At 32.7% G+C, this 20,711-nt stretch overlaps 2 protein-coding genes across 6 annotated transcripts in view; one reads left to right on the top strand and one right to left on the bottom strand.

Moving 5' to 3' along the window:
* The window catches only part of LOC107449587 (E3 ubiquitin-protein ligase rififylin), a 62,863-nt gene extending 42,400 nt beyond the window's left edge, over positions 1-20,463 (bottom strand). Inside the window, exon 1 of the mRNA XM_087164827.1 lies at positions 20,428-20,463. Coding sequence (XP_087020953.1) covers positions 20,428-20,448 — 21 coding nt within the window. The 5' untranslated portion in view covers positions 20,449-20,463. The remainder of the gene's footprint in view (positions 1-20,427) is intronic.
* On the top strand, positions 388-17,300 carry LOC107449588 (uncharacterized). 5 transcript variants are annotated; one of them, XM_087164825.1, is made up of 6 exons: positions 474-867; positions 4,341-4,395; positions 8,090-8,162; positions 10,317-10,482; positions 11,910-11,984; positions 16,549-17,300. In XM_087164825.1, exons 4-6 carry the CDS (start codon positions 10,360-10,362, stop codon positions 16,873-16,875), a joined length of 525 nt encoding a protein of 174 aa, XP_087020951.1. In that variant the 5' UTR covers positions 474-867; positions 4,341-4,395; positions 8,090-8,162; positions 10,317-10,359; the 3' UTR covers positions 16,876-17,300. The 5 variants fall into 5 exon arrangements, with proteins under 5 accessions (XP_042903633.2, XP_015920652.2, XP_042903636.2 ...); XM_043047699.3 differs by lacking the exon at positions 4,341-4,395 and having other exon boundaries at positions 388-867; positions 10,320-10,482; XM_016065166.4 differs by lacking the exon at positions 4,341-4,395 and having other exon boundaries at positions 443-867.
* Positions 20,464-20,711: the final 248 nt, after the last annotated feature.

Below are 20,711 nucleotides of genomic sequence, written 5' to 3'. Positions count from 1 at the left end.
TGAACACAATTATAAGGTTTAAATTTCATCCTAAATCTATGTAAAAACGATAAAACATTTTAGAATATTTTCAGTAACTTATTTATTTTTCATTTCGGGTATAGTATAGAAAAGTGGAGTAGTAACTGATTAGCGTAAGACAAAAAAAAAAAAAAAATATCGTTTAATAATCATTCTGGGTAGCTGAGTGAAAGTAAATGAGTGAAGTCCCTTTTAAGAATATTTATAAAATAAATGATCTAATTTTTCACATGATCAAAAGACATTCATCGCTACATGTGCTCCTTTAAGAAAATGTTATTTTATGTGCAGCTGCATTCGAAAATTTTATTACAACAATTTCTTTTTATTTTTGCAGATAAACGTACTATGAGTAAATACTAGACCACAAGTAGATAATTTTTACGACAGCCACGTATAAATATTTTTTGACGATAAGTTTATTACGACGAATTTCTACCTCTTACGGAAGCGGCTTTTCTATTTTTTACAACTAACGTTATTGTGATTTAAAATGGTTCGCCCACCAGCCCGCAAAAGAATATTATGAGCGTTTGTAAAATGATTTGTGTCTAGGAACACAATACGAATCGAAGAAGAAAAAAGAAACACGCGTTTTTTTTTTCTCTTCTTTTTGTTGATGTAAAACGTTTCGTGCGTCGAGAACAAGTAAAAAAAAAAAAAAAAAAAAAAAAGGTTTGTGTCGAACGAGTGTTGCCATTTTACCTTTCAATTCTGTTTCAATAGGTTCTGTGTATTGTTTTAATCCTACCTTCCTGAATAGGTTTTCTTTTGTTTTGGTTTTTATTCATTGGATAACATTTTTTTGAATATGACGCAGGTGTTTCTAGTTTATGAGATTAAAAGGTAAGTTTCCCTTCACACTATCTTATAGTTTCGTTTCTTGTCTGCAAATGATCGTGATAACATTTAATTTAGAATACGAATGTGATTTCTAAATGTATCGATTTATTTTTGTTTATCGTTTTCTCTTTATGGCTGCAGACGTTATCAACTGCATCGTTTTCTCTTTAAATCTGTTGAATAAATAAATATATTATTTGTACTAAATAATAACACTTATTCATAATAAAAGTATTTATTTGCTTTATTAATTAATTATGCGAGCCAATTAATATTATATGTAGGGCAATGTTCAAGAACTAAAAGATAGCATTATCAAATACATGAATATTAACGTTATATATTCATTTCGGGTAATTATATATATATATATATATATATATATATATATATATATATATACATATATATATATATATATATATATATATATATATATATATATATATATATATATATATATATATATATATATATATATATATATATATATATATATATATATATATATATATATATATATATATATATAAACCTAAACCTAAATGTATTATCGCTTTCTTCCTGCCACTTCTTATGTAGCAGAGAAGTGGGGACACTTACTTGAGTGAATTTTAAAAATCCTTGCTAGTTATATTATAGTAAATTACACAAAACCATAGCTTTTAGAGAGAAACCATTAGCAGATTTGAAATCAGCTATGTGAAAATATCGAAGATCCGTTAAAAATCTCATGCAATATAAAAAAAAAACTATAAAAAAAAAATCTGTTCTATGGTATCCAAAGTAACTACTTTGGTTGTGCAGTTTCTATTTATTTGAAAACTATGCAATCATACTATTATTTGTGTCGTACCTAATTATTTATTAAAATTTGCATTGAGATATGCAAATCAATCGACATATATGTTTTTCTCATAATCAAAGCCATTTTAGAGAGATTTCGCATTTTAGCGTATAATATCACACGTTCCCGTACGAAGTCTTAAAGAAACAGCGCATGTGCCCGGTAGCTATTTTATTATTTTTATTTGGGATTAACTATTATACAACTTTTTTTAACATTAAAAGTGCTCCACTTACTTCAAAACTTAGCACACGTGCTTAGGATGCGTAATACTGAAAAATCTTTCAAATGCTTTTATTTGACTTGAGGTGCATTTCTTTTCATTTGTTATTTATGATTCAACCAAACTGTGCGGATAGCCATTCTTTCCATTCTAAAAGAGTAGCAGTCAAAATATATTATCAGGACAAAAATGTTATCGTATCACTATTGAAGAAAATGGGAGTGTAAGCATCAAAATCAATCGGATGTCACAGAGATCACTTGAATGGCGAATATTAGATACATTTTTAAGTGTTTACCCATAGTCAGAGATATTTTTGTATTTTCAGTTCTGCCTACTTTTGTTGTGATTCGTTAGATTTAACGAACGATTTTGTTGAGTTATTAATTTGCGACTCCCTAGTTTGCAAACTTTTTCACCTCCATTTTTTGAAAAAGATTTAAAAAAATGAGTACAAAGATGTTAGATTTGTGTCCTTTGATAATTGTGTTATTCTCTCGACATTAAAATAATGATTTTTAATAAAATGAAATTCTTCTCGATTCTTTTTTGAACTATAAATTGTTTCACCGAAATAACCGCAAAGATCTGCCCCTACTTCGTACAGCAAAAATAATTTTTCCTATTGCTTTCACCTTTTTTAATAATTTTTTTTTATTAAAAATGTATAATGCATTAATTTTAACATTTTAGAATTCGTCTTTGCAAACAATGACAGAAACACAAAAAAAAATATTCAAAAAATAAAAATCTGATAAATAAAAAAAAATTGGAAAAATACCCTCACAATTTTTATCACATTAAGGCGTGAATATGAAAAATGTAATATATAGGTGTAGGTGTGTAAAATATGGGAAACACTGGGGGTTTGACCATAGAGGAGTTTTTAATAATCAAGATATCCAAGCCGTGGTAGCTCAGGAGATAGAGAGTTTGCCCTCCTATGAGACGAACCGGGTTCGAATCAAAGATATGGCTGGTCGATAGGAGTTCCGCATCCGGCTCGCACCGATCATAGTGCTGAAGTAAAATATCCTGAATGATTGACGGATAATGAATTAGAGTCAGCATACCGCCAGACAAGCCATGGGAGGTTTTCGTAGTTTTCCTCTACATGTAACGCAAATGCTGGTTAGTTCCATCAAAAGAGTCCCCCACGAAGGTAAATTTCTCCAAATTCTTGAACTAGGAGTTCTCTTGTCTTCTGGATTGGGTTCAAAACTACAAGGCAACGGAGTTGAATATTAGTAGTCGTAAACCCAATACATGGGTTGGCTGTTCAACCTATCCAGGGTATGGCAAGTTTGGCGAATGTCATAAGCGCATTATTTTAAAAAGGCGCAACATCGATATAGATCAAAATTTTCTTTTTTATTAAGAATTTAATAAATACTTTTTTTTTTAAAGTTAGGGCAGAATTTTAAAAAAAAGCATACAACATTTAAAAGAAAGAGCAGAATGCAGAAAATTCAGGATCCCAGAATAAATCTTTATTTAATTAAATTTTTCACAACCACAAGCAAAGAGACGTGATAAACAATTTTTTCCTCCTCTCTTCATATCACATTGCAGTCATCATTATCCGAAGGAGGAAATGGATTTCAGAGATAGATCTTTGGTGATGACCAGAGGACAGAGAAAACCATGGGGTGTCCCAGTCCAATTAGTCCTAATTAGGCCTAGACTAATTAGTCTGCAGTAAAATGCTTGTAAATCTTCAATTTTATCAATGGCTAAGATATCTTTATAAAATCTTTCCGGAATCTGTTGAATAGATTCAAAATTGAGCCCCTGTTGTAAGTTAAGTGTAAATCCTTCCACAAAAGGAGATTTTTGCCATCCATGGTGAGAATCGCCTTCACAAAAGAGTAAAATACTAAAAATAGGAGGTGCCTCTGCCTCGCTGGACAATTAATTTGAACCCATGAAACCATTTGTCAATGAATACCACTATTTTGAAAAATGAAGATAGACCTATAGTTTGTCTAAAATAAGAACTCCCCCAGACATTAGTCTGAACTTGTGTCGGTGAATACGGTAACGAGGTATGACTATTTCAAGTAAGAGTGCGGGGTTACTGTTTTGGAGTGGATTCGGCTCTGGCTGACGAGGAAAAGGGAATAGTCCTAGAGCGAACCTACTCTCCCTAAAATGTGCCATTCTTGTTTCCATAGCACCAAACGGCCTCAGACTTTGTGGCGGGAGGAGTTCTTAGCTTAGACGAACTATAAGTGTAAGTTGTTAGGTGCTCACGCTCATAACCATTTTGAATGACAAGACAAGATAAGCTCACGCTCATATAAAAATTCTAAATTTAATTAAAGAAAAATCAAATATTTAAAGTCTATTTTAAATTTTTGCAATCTATTTTTGTTTGTTACACCTTCTGGGCTTTTACATTTACAGTTGATTCAACTATTTAAGCGAACAACGCTTACTAAAAGGATTTTCTTTGTTGATTGTAAGTAATCATTTCCTAAATATTTAAATAAATGCATTATACTTACTTATTAGTATTATTAGTTAGCGTTATATTTTCTAGAAATAGCGTTATATAAATGCAGAGATACCAACTGCTAAGATTTTTCTGAAATATTTTATTAAGCCAACAGCCGAGAAATGTTTTTCTTTCTAGCTATTAATAGATAGATTTTGAGTTAAACTACTTGTAAAAGTTCGATTTTTTTCTTTCTTTTTTCCTCGAATGGTTGGATTAAGGAACAAATCATCTGTTGTTGACACTGTTTTTTTTTGTACTCTAAGCCGCAACAGAAGTAGGATTCGCTCACATTTTTTATTATATTTTTGCTTTAAGTATAAGTTTCAATAATCTTTATACTTACAATTTGGAAAAAAAAGATTTTCTTAAAAATTTTTTTTATAAAGACATGTTTTTTTTCTTTGTATTTTTAAGTTACATTTATTTAATATTAATAAAACTTTCTTCGAGGAAACGAACACGTTTCTATAGCTTATCGGTGACAAAATTTTGTAATCTTTCTACTATATTTTTTCTTTTATTTCAGATTGCCATTTTCTTAATTTTTTTTTAAAAAATTAGATTTAATAATTACCATTTTTTAAATTTTACAATATATATCACTTACATTACTCTTATAACACTACATATCATACTACTTTGTTATACTATTTTTAAAATAGTTTATAAAGTTTCCTTTATTTATATATTATATTTGTTTCTTATGATCAAAGTATACAAAATAATATTAAGGCTATAATATGTAGTTTATAAGCAACCATTGCAACAGTTTAGTTGCTAAAAAAAAGTAGTATCATTAAAGTTATTTTTTTCATTAAATAATTATGAAAAAGGAATATAAAAGAATATTTTAAGAACATAGAAAAAAACAATAGGCATCTCACGAATAGAAAAGTTAGAGCTTGTTTAATTATGAAGCATACGCATTCTTATAATGCATTTTCATATGCACAAAAGCCTTCTTTTCCCCTGATATTCCAATGATTTATATTTATCCTTTTACTCAAAAACAACTTTTAAAACTAATTAAATTTAATTAGTTTTAAAAAGTTTTTTTTAAAACAAAAACTTTTTATGCAGATTAGTCTAAATCCATACAGTTCGAACACGGAGTTCGGATTCCAGAAAAATCGAATTTTAAAAAAGTCGTATAGTTAAAATTTGATTTCTCAGGAACTATTTGATCAATTACTAATTTTGTATTTTATGTTGAACAACCTTCTTTTTAAATTATATAAAAATACATGCCTTACAATTAAATTTTTTTCCCAACTATTATTAAATGAAATAATAAATAATTACTAAAAAGTTATTTTTAGACAATTTACACAATTATATACGACCTTTATAATTGTGCTCAAAAATTTTTCAATCCTCTTGAAAAGCTCCCCAGTTATTTCTCCGATTGCGGCAACTCCCTATATTTTAAATTTCAGAAATTCGAATCCGTCGAAAAAATGGCATGTTCATTCAGAGAAAATACGTTTTACTGTCCGATTTGGTAACTTAAAATATGACCCCTGCAATAATTAATTAGCATATTTGAAGTCACCCTTTGAACCATTAAGAATGTGCCCCAGAACGTGAAAATTTGATCATTGGATTAAAAGTTATCAGGATGGTCCTTTTATTTATTAATTTTTGTCCACTGAACGTCTGAAAATTTATAATTCAAATCTGCTTAATTTTTTTTGCTTTATCTCTAGCTTATTCCATTATTAATGTTGAAAGGATTTTGCGCAATTTGATTTTATTAAATAGACCAGAATGTATTCTGATCTAGTTCTTTACTCTTTTCCTTTTTTTCACTGTTAGAAAATTAATTTTTCCTAGATATTCCTAAAATAAAGCGTCAACTTCCTCTAATTTATTTCTCAGAAAAGAATGTATTTTTGTCACTATTTAGTCCTGAGTTTTGCATATAATTGTGTGTTTATTTTTTCTTATTATTTGTTATTATAAAATGTTTGTAAAATTTAATTATGTTAAGAGCTTCGGTTTTTTTTATTGAGCAGTAAATAAACTAGCAAAAATATATTATTTGATTGCAGTTATTTTATTTGTAATTGCCGTACCGAATCGTAATTATTTACTCGGTGATCTTTAATGATTTTATCATATCGCGATGATTTTATTGTTTTGATGTTAGCAAAGCGTGATTATTTTTTTAAAAAAAAATTTCCTTCAGTTTTTATTTTAAAAATATTGGGTAATCATTCTGTTATGCTTTAATAATTCTTTAAACCAGAGCTACATTTGTTCTGTGTACATATTTTTCTAACCAAATTATATTTGTAAAACTTTAAAATATAATTGTGATCAATTTAACAAATTGTCAGACTTTTTATTGACATCTGAAAAGATGCAATAGAATCTTCTATAAATATCATTAAACAGACTTTTTGTTTCGAATCAATGATGATTATGGATGCACTAAATGCATTACAATTAAAAAGAGATAATTTTGTTATAGTTAAATTTTATTTATATATTAATCTATTATTATTTAAATACAACGCAATCTTTTTGCAATATTGCGAAAACGGTTAAATACGTCTAACAATGTTCTTATTTCGTATTGTGTAACAAAAGAGAGAGAATATAAATATTTTAGGAAGGGTGCCGGACGGAGACCAGATTTGCGCATCTTTCTATAGATACGTCTCTAGTTCAACGACGGTTATAACATAAAAACATCTGACTTTTTCTTTATGTGATATTTATTTAATTAATGACCGCTAGATGGCAGCATGATATCAAAACAGAATGTTTCTGCATATCGGCTATTTGCAAATTAATTGCAAAGAAAAATGAGACGTGAATGTTTTGTCCCCAGAAGAAGAAGAAAAAAAAGAAAATAAATTAACGTTAACATTTTGCTGCAATTCACTTTTTTTCTGTGTCATTGTACATTGATATGTATGAGAAAAATTTTAATTTTCCTGATTAATTATACAAGAAAAACAGCATACTTACTGTTTTTCACTTTGCACATTTTTTTTATAGTCATGCTAAATTAGGGATTTTGTCATATATCAGAAGAGGTACAACGTGAAAATAAATACTGATTCTCGCTAAATTTATTTAACAATTTCAGATGATGTTTGTTATTTTTAATCAGTAAATAAATATTCAGAATTTCCTCATGCGCAATAATTATCGGTACATTTTTATGTAGTTAATTATGATTATAATTTAAGATTGATGAGATGATTATACGATTAGAATCATGAATATAAGATTACTGTCCCTGGCCAAATAATTAGACCCATTGCATATATGTTTAAATATAAAAGTATTGCCTATAAACTCGTGAAAAACATGTCATTATTAAAACACTACAGTGCTTCTAATCATTTGGTCTAATTATTGTAATATACTAATATAATACCTCATCAAATAGATATTCTATATCTATATGATATATCGCCTCATTTAACTTATTTATAAACGAGCATAAGGAAGTGCAAACCGGTTTCAGTCACGTGAAAATAATAAAGCTGTATTGTACCACCTGATAATTAGGATTTTACATGGAATCATATAGTAGGACTAATAATTTCTCCAGGGACTGTATATATTTATGATAATGATTATAAGATTATATGATTATAATATTAAATTAAAAAAATTATTTTAATTCTCGTGAGGCCAGAGCTCCCTGGTTCGATTCACCTTCAAGCAAGGAAGTTTGACACAGTGTTTAAACTCTTGGAAGAAAGAAAAAGGTAATTTAACCCTTTCCATTTTTATTGCTTGTAGTAATGTTATATTAAAACATCTTTACGATTGAGATTTATAAAAAGAAACTCATTTAGTTGATCACCTAAAATTAATTTGATTTTTAAGACCATTTTATTTTTGTGAAAAGGTAGTTGAATTTCATCCATTGCTGATCATTTCCCATTAACGTAAATTTCTGCGCTCTTAAATAACGAATTTATAAAATTTTTGATTATAACTACAAATAAACTGGATGGAAAATTATAAAAATGAAGAAATACATGACGCACAAAAGAAAAATGGATGATTGACTGAATATCAACAATAACAAGCTTCCTGTAATCGGAAGAAATGAAGAAAACTTTCGGTGTATCTCTCCGCTTAGGTTGTGCTTACGAGGTGATGCGTGAACATGCTTAATATTCTAGGAAGTTTTATTATTGTGATTCGTGTTTAAATTTACGCGTTATTTTACCATTCATAAGAATTTTTTGTAATTTATGAATTTTAAAAGGCCGTGAGCCTGAAATAAATGTAACAAAATTAATATCACAGCATAAAAAAATACATGGTTAGCCTGGTTTTAAATGTTATCCCTTGCAGTGAGCCTACCACTACAAAAATACAATTCCAATCCTTTAGTATAGACATGCTAACTAGATTCATGTTGTGGTACCCTTTCATAGATTAAAGTTGACATTGTCGATAGCTACCATCTCCGCATTGGTGATCCGGACGTGATGTGAGCACGCCTACCTTGGCAGATACTCCCATTTCGAAATGAAAACGCCTATCTTAACTATAATGCCTACTTCAATGGATGATTGAACAGATGACTTGCTGCTTGTGACTGCGACATCATCCACCTCCTCGTGCTGTTGCTACTCAGTCTCGATCATGCACAACGTCGACCTGCATGCACTCGACTGCAAATGGCAACACAGGAGCAACCGCGACCGTGAATTTAATACAGCTCTCACGATCCTAAGTACAGTGATCTTAATACAGTTCACCCGGCTTGTCACAAAAACAGCAAAGAATCAACTAGTGGTATCCGTTCATCGAATTCTGTCACCGATAAAATTCTGGCGGTGGAGTACTGTAGACAAAAATACAATTCCGATTAATCGGTATATAAGACATGTTAACTCGATTCTATACTGGGGTACCTTTTCATAGATGACATTGTCGATAGCTACCATCTCCACACTTTGTGCAAAATTGCACCGTTTGTTATATTTCGGGTAGCATCGTAGCAAGCTTGCGGAGTCTTAAGAATTTATTTGTTGTTTGTTTCGTTGAAAGTTAAATTCAAAGAAAGCGTTATATTGAAAACGCTACAAAAGTAAAATAATATTAGATGATGCAATTTTCCAAGTTTTTAGGTGCAGAACTCAGTCGGAAGGAGGAACCCGGAAGTCTTACGACGAATTTTAAACCCTAGAGCCATCTGCGTTTAGTTTTACGCGATCAATCATCCATAACTGAGCCGTGGTGGCTCAGGAGATTGAGTGCTCGCCTCCGAATGACGTGAACCGGGTTCGGCAAAGGCTGGTTTATTCGAATTCCGCACCCGCTTCGCACCGACCAGAGTATTGACGTAAAATATCCTCCGTGGTAGACGGATCATGGGCTTGCTGTCAGACTAACCGTGGGAGGTTCTCGTGGTTATCCTCTCCATGTAAAGCAAATGCGGGTTAGTTCCATCAAAAAGTCCTCCACGAAGGCAAAATGTCTCTATACTTGATTGAGGAGTTCCCTTGTCTTCTGGATTGGGTTCAAAATGACAAGGCTACGAAGTTGAACATTGGTAGCCGTAAACTGATAATTCAGTCGGCTGTTCAACGATGGTTATAAATTCATGAAATAAAATCATCCGTAGCTCTTCAAGAATTTTGCTCTTTTTTCTTGACCCTTCTCGTTTTCTGCATTCGTTTCTGCATTTTTCGATGCTATGGCCGAACAAATTATGGGAGGGAAAATAGTTTCCTTTCGAGACACATGAAAATGAATGTAGCGGGTGGAAAGTATACTTCTTATAAAGGAATAAATAATGTAAACCGAGGACAAACATTCTAAGCTATCTAGAATAATTTAGCAATTTAAGTATAATTCACCATTTTTAAAAAACGATTGTTGAAGCATAATTGTTGTTTTAGCAGGGAGTGTTATGTAATGTGTTCCTAAGAAAAGAAGAATAGAATGGGAAGCTGCAATGGTCATTCAAATAAAATAGATATTGAGGATGCAAAGAAAGCGACACTTGAATCTGCTTTAAAAAGTGTGGAAGTAGCTAAAAATCAACAACTTGATCTTTTGCAGAAAGTAAGTACAGTAATGTTCATAAATGATGTCACACACACACATTTTATTGTGACACTTCCTTTGTAACAACAACTTATCAAACTTCGTCGTGCAGACCCTGGCCAAATTAGCCAAATATTAAAAAAAGTTATTTTATTTGACATTAGTTACATTAGGCCATTAAACTTCTTGCTTGCCAATAGCGTTGGAATACAAGGAAAATCTGTCAGTGCTTCCTACTCGTCCAAATGTTCTGCCGTCATTGGCCGTCCACTATCACATATAACACACAAAGGTGAATCGGCTAGTCCAGTGGTCGGCAAAGTGCGGCTCCAGAGCCGCATGAGGCTCTTTGGCTCCTTAAGTGCGGCTCTGGCACAAATATCCACGGAAGGCGCAATAATATTTCCATTAAAAAAAAAACTTAGTAAGAAAAAAATTACATCTTATTTTGATAAATTAAAATTCTTATATAAATCGAGAACATGTATAATTTTTTGTTTAAGTTAAAAGATAGATAGGTAATTAGAATTTTTTATTGTTATAAAAATACGTAACGAACATCGAGTTTAATTTTATTAATTTTCGTAAACGTAAACGCAAACCATGTACAAGCTACCGGCTTAAATTGTTCGTATGTTTTCGGCGTACTCCGGTGTGATACAAAGGTACCACAAGCATGCGCGCATACTTTTTCTAAAGTAGTGGGGGTACAAATTGGCTTAAAATTAAAAACAACATACAAACCTGACTTACTCAAACTTTCCAAGGAGATGCAAGCACATTGTTCGCATTAATAAATATTTATTAAGTATGAAATTTAGTTTTATTTAGTGTACTACTTATTTAATGTAATAAAAGTTTACTAAACAAGCAGATTTGGCTCCTAACTTTTCTAAAAATTGTTGTAATGTTTATATTTGGCTCTTTGGCTAATAAGTTTGCCGACCGCTGGGCTAGTCCAATGCGAAATAAGTGATTCTGTAGATAGTCATGCCCCGTTAATAGTCTAAAAGATGCAACCGCAACGGATAGCGGGTGGTCCGGAATAAAAGCTGAGTTTGTTATAAGAACACTCCAGGGCTTGCCATCGCAAGCCCGAGTGGCAAAATTTCTAAAAGTCTTTTGATAAATGAGTGATGTCAGCAGTTTAATGAAATTCAGGCTTGCTTTAGTTTTGGGCTTTTGGCAAGCATATCTGCCATCTCATTTCCATAAATACCGCAGCTCCCATTGAAAAGATATCTTGTGGGAAAGTTCTTATATGATTTCCTGGCACTGCTTGACTAACATGTTCTTACACTCTTGATAAGAGTTGGAGAAGAATAAGGAACTTAAGTTTAATTTTTACTGTTAAGAAAGTTGATTAACTATTTTTATGTAATTAATTTGATAAAACTATGACAATTAAAAAAATTCTGATTTCCTTAAAAAAATTTTTTTTTCAGTTTAAAGAAGTTTACAGCTATTTTGAGCCAGAATCTTATGATTCTCAAGATCACTGGTTTCTGGAAGTTCCGGAGGTAAGTTTAATCGCTTCCCTGATTATCCCGAGTTAACTCGGGTATGTATAGATTGCAAATATTTATTATCCCGAGTTAACTCGGGTGTAGCAGAATGCGTCAGTACGTTTTACTTTTATCGCGTTTTTAATTGGCCGGAAGCAAAATATGTAATAATAATAATCTGCTGTGAATGCCAGGTTTTGTTTGCGAGTGTCGCTGTAAGATTGTGGGACTGCAGACGTGTTTTGTGCTATTTTATATACAATGGATGCTGAATTGACATACGAGGGTTGTAAGTTAAATAGTGGCAACTTAACCTTGGAACTCACAGAAGGGTGGGCATGCGCAAGTAGGATATGGGAGCGGTGAGGTGGCGCTGTTGTCGATGTGTAGAGTGCAAAATACAGTCGATCTGCTTAGAAAGGGTAGTTGTTGCGTGGCGTTAAAGTGAGGAGTTTCGTTTCCATCACTCTAAAGCATGTTTTCAAAAGGTGATCAGCGGTCGTCGCTTAAAATCGAGGTTGTCCGTGGCAAAAATGCAACAGAATGCTATCGAGGATTAGTGGAAGCTTGCGACGCAAATGCTTTACAGTATTGGACAGTAGCGCGATGGGTTCAAGCATCTCGTCTTTTTTCGTCACTAAGCCTTTTGAAAACATGCTTTCGAGCGATGGAAACGAAACTCCTCACTTTAACGCCACGCAACAACTACCCTCTCTAAGCAGATCGACTGTATTTTGCACTCTACACATCGACAACAGCGCCACCTCACCGCTCCCATATCCTACTTGCGCATGCCCACCCTTCTGTGAGTTCCAAGGTTAAGTTGCCGCTATTTAACTTACAACCCTCGTAGATGAAAAGGGTGAAATAATGGCGTATCACTTCACTGGTATCACTATCAAAGGGTTCCGTGTTTTAAAAACTACCCTACAAAGACTTAAATTTTTTCCTTTTCCTTGATAACGCGACTATAATTTGCATTATACGTTTGTATTGTCCGAAATATTTGTCATTGATATTAATTTATTCCTTGACTTTATTATATTTATTCGATATTTTAATATCTGCTGAAGATAAATTAGGAAAAAATATCAGCGTTCGGAGTTCAGGTTAAATGTATACGGGGCAGTAGCTCTTGACCTTAAAAAACCATTGATGTAGGTCATACCGGGAAAATGTATACCTTAACTAGACCCAGTATTTCGGACATTTACCAAAGTGACTTCAACATTGGCCGGTGGAAGTCCACTATCTCCTATTTCGGTCATTTACAGTAACATTTATACATTGTATATAAACTGCTGTTTGTAGAAAATGCAACACCATGAAAGAATCATCAGAATCAAATGAAATTTAATGCAGAAACGACTTGTACTGATACAAATAAATGATGAAATTTTCAAAACAAAAGAAACAAATTAAGCGTCCGAAATCAGTATTTGGTGCAGCCACCACGCGCTGCAATAAGTGCTGCTATACGACGTGGCATGGAGTCAAACAGATGTTGAATATCTGCTTGAGGAAGAGAATTCCATATCGCTTGTATGCGCAACCAAAGTTCGTCTTTGGAAACTGCAGGACGCGGATCACGAGTGAGACGCCGACCAACCATATCCCACACGTGCTCAATAGGCGACATATCCGGTGAATAAGCAGGCCAAGGAAGAAGTTGCATGCGTTGTGCTGAACAGAAGTCTCTAACAGTCCGCGCAACATGTGGGCGTGCATTATCCTGCTGAAAGATAGCTCCAGGGATGCCTTGAAGGAAAGGAACGACTTCGGGCTGTAGCACTTCACGGACGTATCTGTTGCTTTTGAGATTACCCTCAATTCGTATCAAATTGGATCGTCCATGATACGAAATCGCACCCCAGACCATAACTCCAGGTGTTCGACCACTATGTCGTTCAATAATACACTCAGGAAGGCAGCGTTGACCGGCATAATGTCTAACACGAACACGGCCATCATGGGTCCACAAATTGAAGCGTGATTCATCTGAAAAGACAACTTGGTGCCAATCAGCTCGCCAGTCTCTGTGCTCAAGAGCCCACTGCCGACGCAGCCGTCGATGATCCGCCGTGAGGGGAATCCTGTATAATGGCACCCTTGCACGCAAACCACGGCGCAGCAGACGACGACGAATTGACGAAGCCGACAATTGTACACCTGTAGCAGTAGACCAATGTGCTGCCAGCTGCCTGGAGGAAGCTGTGCGATCATTCACCGCCATGCGGAGCAGGTGTCGATCATCGCGCTCTGACGTCACCTTCTGTCGTCCAGTGCCTGTTTTTCGAGTTGTTCGGTGCTCGTCGGTCCACTGCTTCCAAACTCGCATCACTGTGGAACTGTTCCGCTGCATACGAGCTGCTATTGCGCGATAGGAAAATCCTCCTTCTCGAAGGCTGATTATCCTCCCTCGTTCAAACTCCGTAAGTTGCTTGAATTTCTTATTCTTCCGTCGTGGAGGCATACTCAGGTCTCACTAAACGTTTGCCACTAACAAATAATCATAGACTATTTTCAACATCCCGCTACAGCACTTTATTTATATGCTTTCAGCATCAATTCAGAGGGCGCTGCGCGCGCCACGCACGCGCGATGGCTCTGAAACTTTATTAATTTGCATAATATCCTATAATTGACATTTGCTGCGAATTTCATTTGATTCTGATGATTCCTTCATGGTGTTGCATTTTCTACAAACAGCAGTTTATATAAACGTTGTTTTATTGAACTACAAGAACGTTAATTAAAAGGAAATAGTTAGCATCATTAATTGTAAATAAAAATTCTCTTAAGTATGTCGTTTCAAGCATTGCTTTAAAAACTGAAGGGCACAACAATGAATTAATTAAAAACTAAATAGTTCAAATTTTTCCGTAAGATAATTATGTGAAGTTAATAAATAATAAATAATTTGGAGAATAAATAATTTGGAGTTTTTATATTCATTTTTTGTACTAATATAAGTATGAGTACATTTTAAAAATACAAGACAACTAACCGGAAGTATAAATAAAATCTTAAAGTGACGATAATAAATGCATACTTAAACAAATTAAAGCAAAATCTTAAAATTTTGTAGTTTTCAAGTCTTTCAATATTTGTTTAGTACATCAATAAATCATATACTGTTTATGATTAAGTTGGTATCCATTCTCTTATGTTTTGAACAGCTACACCGATAATTGTAAAATAGGTGTCTGGGTATAATAAAGTAGCTATGGGTGACAAGATCAAACAGTTTACTGTACCACTGCGGAAAACTGAGGAAATAGCGTTCGAAATATACAAATTAATTAATTAAAGTTGATGAGCAGAATTGATTTAATACGAATGGGAAATGAACTTAAACCTTAAAATAAAGCTTAAAACGGGCTTGTTTTATCACGTTTTCTTACACTGTGACGTTATGGAAAAATCTAGACAGGAACAAATGTCGATCACAAAATACGTTTCTTATCAAGCGAAGTTTAAACATCGAAAATAAAACCATATTGTAAAAACTAGTTGTTTCTTTTCTTTTTTAAAAATGTTTTGTCACGTCACGCGAGTCAATACGAACTCATACAGTTTTTAAATTTGACTGCATGAATTTTTAAATTTGAAACCTTCCATTTAACTTTGTTTTCCACCAGGTGCAGTTGAAAGCTGCATAATCTTGAATAGCCACTTTATTACATATTGATATCAATTTTATTACCATATATTATGCAGCTGTGATGTTACCCTGCTTATCTTGTTTCTGAGAGAATATTACGACTTTTGATCTAATGGTTAAATTTCCTCGTATTATAACATGTAAAATCCATGCATTGTGCGATATATTTTAGATATCACATAGTTTGTGAAGACACTATTTTATAATCTGTCCTACCCATTATCTTCAGAACTTGTCCAGAATCTACGTAAATGAACGAAATGAGTGCTACAAAATCTTTCCCAGAAAGCATGTAACTTTACGGCAACTGTGTGTCACAATTTTTATTGTCGCGAAAATGTTTGCACTAAAAACCTTTTTCCAATAAAGCAAAAATATTGCAGTTTAATACCTTTCATCCTAAAATAGCTGAAAATTATATTTAAAGCTTTTTTTTTTTTTTAAAATATTGTCACTTAAGTAAAATGGCCACTTCGCGTAAGCTGACGTCACGCTAGCGATAGTATCAAATTGCATTGTCCATTAAAACTTCATGACAAGGTGGATTTTAGCTGAGCATACAAGACGTTGCGAAAAGAAACCCTATAACTACCTAGATTTAAGATTATTTTCACCTTGAGACTAGCTTTATTCAAGGGTTTTTTCACGCTTGAAAACCCTAAGACAACCTCGATTTAAGGTTTTTGTATAGAAGGTTGTTCTCCAAGGTTTCGGATTAGGTTAATGCGCGTAGAATAGAGCAGATTGTCACAGATCTCGTTTTAAGATTAGAAGGTTTACACGCAAACCACATAAAAACCTTTTTAGGCTTACATTAAAATGCTTTTGCTGAGCGAAAAAAAACCTTCTTTTGCTCTCTAGGTCTCTTATTGTCCAGATTTATATTTGGATTGTGACTGTCTTTTATCTTTTCAGGAGGCCTCTGACCTGAAAACGCTGACCGATCACCTGAAGAGGTTTTCCGTTGCCATGGATCAAATATTATTAGAAGAATCTCCCGATTATTACAGGAAATCCTGTATCTATGCCAAGTATCAAATCTCTCAGTTGACTGAATACCTCCAACAGTTGGCAATCTTAATGAATGGTAATGATGCGGTGGACGACATTTACCCGTCTTTACCGGTAGATCTAAACACTGAGGACAGTCCGTCGGCGAGGCAGACTAGAGACTACCTAGTCATTAGGGATTACAGACGATTGCTAGATCTCATACAAAATGTTCTGACTAACTATGAATAACGTTGTAGTAGAATGGTTTATTTATAAGTCTTCTATGAAAACTTTAGTCCATTGAACTGAAGGCCTGCATCAGTAAGCAGTTTTTATTCAAGACAACGACGCTGAGGGCGATGTCCATCCATCTTTACACCAGAAGATCTAAACACTGAGAGCTGTCGAACAGATCTCGTGGCTAATAAGGAACTATAGAAGATTTTTAAGATCAGATTGAAAAAGGTTCTGATTGAATTAGTATTAAAGTGTTTAATTTACAAGTGTACTTTAAATTAAAAAAGATTTTTATAAGTTGAACAGCCAAGTGTGACTGGCTGGAAAAGTAATAGGAAGATACAAATTGCAATCGAGGTTCCGGAGTACGAACCCCGGACATTGTCTATATTTTAAAATTTGGTTGTAGAGTAAATAAAAAATTCCTCTGCTTAAAATTATTATTTCGTCCTTTTCTAAGTGTATAATACATGCGTTAAAATGAACAAATGGGTGCTCATATTCTCTGTGTATATATATAGCGGTAGCTCAAGTTAATGTTTTAATGCATTATTTTTTTTCATTTAAACTTCCACACCATTACATATAAATGATTCAAAAGTTCATAGGCAACGCCAACTTTGTTCCAGCTCATTCGTGGTAAGGGTTTTAAAAAGTTTGCAAAATTACTAAAATTTCTGAAAACTTTGATTTTTAAATGCCTACCACTCAATAAAATGTTTTACAAAAAGCGTAGTAGTTGGCAGGCCTGTAATTGGCAATAATACTATGTAGTCAGGCTTTTATTATTTTGAAGGCTCCTTTTGTATCTCAACTGCAACAGTTGTTAAGAAACTCTACCAGAAAGTGCAATATTCTGTCGTTTTCTATTAAAAACTACTATTTGACAAAAATAAAATTATTCTGACTCTCATTTTTACAAGATACAAAAAAATATTACACTTTATTTTAACACAATTTTTTTTCTCTATAATATCGTCATAGCAACCGATGATACAAACTCTAACTTACAGCTTACATATACTCATTTAACAAATGAATTAAAATCTAGCTTACATCTTACCCACACTCAAATTGCAAATAAATAAAATATTGTACTTTCATTGTTGTTGTTCATTTACGTCTCACTAGAGCTGTACAATGGCTATTGGCGACGATCTGGGAAACATCCCTGAGGATGATTTGAAGACATGCTATCACAATTTTGATCTTCAGCGGAGCGGATGGCACTCCCGATTCGGTAGCCCGACGACTTGCACGCGAAGTCGAGCATTTAACGGTAGAACAGATTAACGAGGACCCATACCGCACACCCTCGGTCCCTACGCAGACTAATCAAAGTGGTCACCCACCCGCACACTGATCGCAGCCAGTGTTGCTTGACTTCGGTGATCTGCTGGGAAACGTGTCTTAACGATCAGTCCACTGCGGGACTATTGTACTTTTAACAACAGTATACTAAGAATGAGAATGGGAAAGCTTATTTCGTGTGTTAGAAAATATAGCAATTTAATGATACTTGGATAAATGATAAATGAAAAAAAAAATGATGTTTGGAAAATCTACATATTAAAAAGATTCTTTTAACAAAATGTTCTTCGATAATATCAAATGTATTTTTCTCGAAACAAGATTTGATGTTATAGTGACGTCTCCAGTCAAATTTAATTTTTCTCAGATTCCATGACATCAAAATATCTCTCGTTAATATTTATAGCTCCTTTTTCCGATTGCCACCGATTAGAACGATTTTATATTTTTGTCTAAATGTTTGGAATTTTAAATAACAGACATTATGATCGACTGCTTCAACTAACAAATGATTTAGTAGATGATTAAAAATCCATTTTGTTAGTCTCCGAACAAATCCGACGCATTTGCTTTTAATACCTTTTATCAAATAGAAGGCTAATTATACTAATGCTTCCTTCTAAGCAATCAATTATTTTATCTGTAGGTTATATGGAAAAAAAAAAAGACTGAATGACCTCAATTCTTGGTATATTTCCTCTCATTTTAAAAAGGGTTTGTTTTGTTACTACGGAAACTCTGGATTAAATGTTGACTGCGGTTAACAAACGAATAAAATATTTTTCTCTGAAAAATCTTTTGTGCACAAATAGCCTAACCTTCAGTTAATTGAATGCCATTAATAATTTATTCCGTAGCGTACAATGTATTTTTTATGTATTGTAATGGACAAAAATGCAATGCATTTTTTAAAGCAAAATACAAAGAAAAAAATATAGTTAAATTTTAAAAATAAAGAAAATCTTGAGAGAGATTAAAAGACGATCAATAAAACCCTTTTCTTCTACGTGATTGTACTAAATATAACAATATCGCGATCATTAAGGATAATAATACTTAATAAATACGAAACTATCGCAACCATTATTGATAATTATCAAATACAATAATATCGTGATCATTATAGATAACATAATATATCAGAAAGAGAAATTTACGAATATTATACATAACAATAATTGAATACGATATTATTGTAATTTTTGATAAAATATATTTGGATTACGAAATTTCTATCAATGTAAAAGTAATATAATTTAATCTAATTGTTAAAATACCCCGATGTACTGTTTATTATTGATATTTTCAATTTGTACATATATTATATCATATAAACCGCTTATAGGAACTTATGAGCTATTGGGACCATAATAGTGTTCGTTTTTGCGACAAAGCGGTCGCCAACTCATGACAACAACTTATTTTCTTAATACATGACAAAACTATGACATAAAAATAACTGTACATGCTCCTAAATACAAATTGTTTTCAAACATTATCATTCTATACATAGTTATAAAAAATATAAACATAATAATATATATTGTCCCGCAGTTATTGCTTTGCAAACAAATTTTTAGAGTTATTAAACATTACTTCTGGAACTGGATAAAACAGTTACAAACTAAATATAAAAGAAAATAAAGTCAGACAACACTAACGTTAAAAAAAATTGTAGGAAAATCAACATAAGCAGCAAAAAATTCCAAATTGTGATAGTTCTATGTTTTGCATCTTCGTATGTTAAGCTACATATTGGAATTTTTTTTCTCCAAATTTTTTCAAATCAGTTTTCTAAGATTTTATTTTAGCGTTTGTAGTATTAATGTTACTGTGAATAACCGAATTTGACTTCCATCAATGAATGTTGACATTTACATAGTCGCTTTAGTAAATGCCCGAAATATATGCTAGTTCTAGTTATGTGCTACTGCCCGGTATACATTTGCCCGTTATGCCCTTCATCAATGTTTTTTTCAAGTGCCCAGTATGCATTTAACTGGCACTCCGAACGTTATACCTAATCAGCAGATATTAAAATATCGAATAAATATAATAATATCAACGAGTAAATTAATATCAAATAGGACATAACAAATATTTTGGATATTCACCAAAGCGACTCTGTGATTGTTGACATTCACAAGTGAAAGTAGACATTCTCTTGATCACGGTCATTCACGGCAACATAAAAAATTGGAAAGAAAGGAGTTGTCAAAAAGCTTTTCTCAAAATCAATCGTGAAGTACTTACATTGTTTTGACAACATTGCATGACAGAATAATTGTAAATGCTACTCTAGGTATGCTGATGACAAACTTTTGCTGCAAACTTTGTCTGACGCACATAGAAAAATGGAAATGATGACTGCGCAACCACTTAATCATCCCCCTCGTGCATACTTAAAAAAGGCAAACCGTCGAAGACGTAAACCAGCATGTAATGATTTTTCCCCTTCTAAATGTCTTATATTTAAAAATTTCATTTCTCGCGAACTATTCAATCGATTTCAATCGAATTTTCAAATTATAATTTGT

This window comes from Parasteatoda tepidariorum, chromosome 5 (assembly GCF_982258835.1).
Source record: "Parasteatoda tepidariorum strain Cologne lab strain chromosome 5, Ptep-v5.0, whole genome shotgun sequence".
Classification (NCBI taxonomy): domain Eukaryota; kingdom Metazoa; phylum Arthropoda; class Arachnida; order Araneae; family Theridiidae; genus Parasteatoda; species Parasteatoda tepidariorum.
This window is presented reverse-complemented; position numbering and strand designations above follow the sequence as displayed.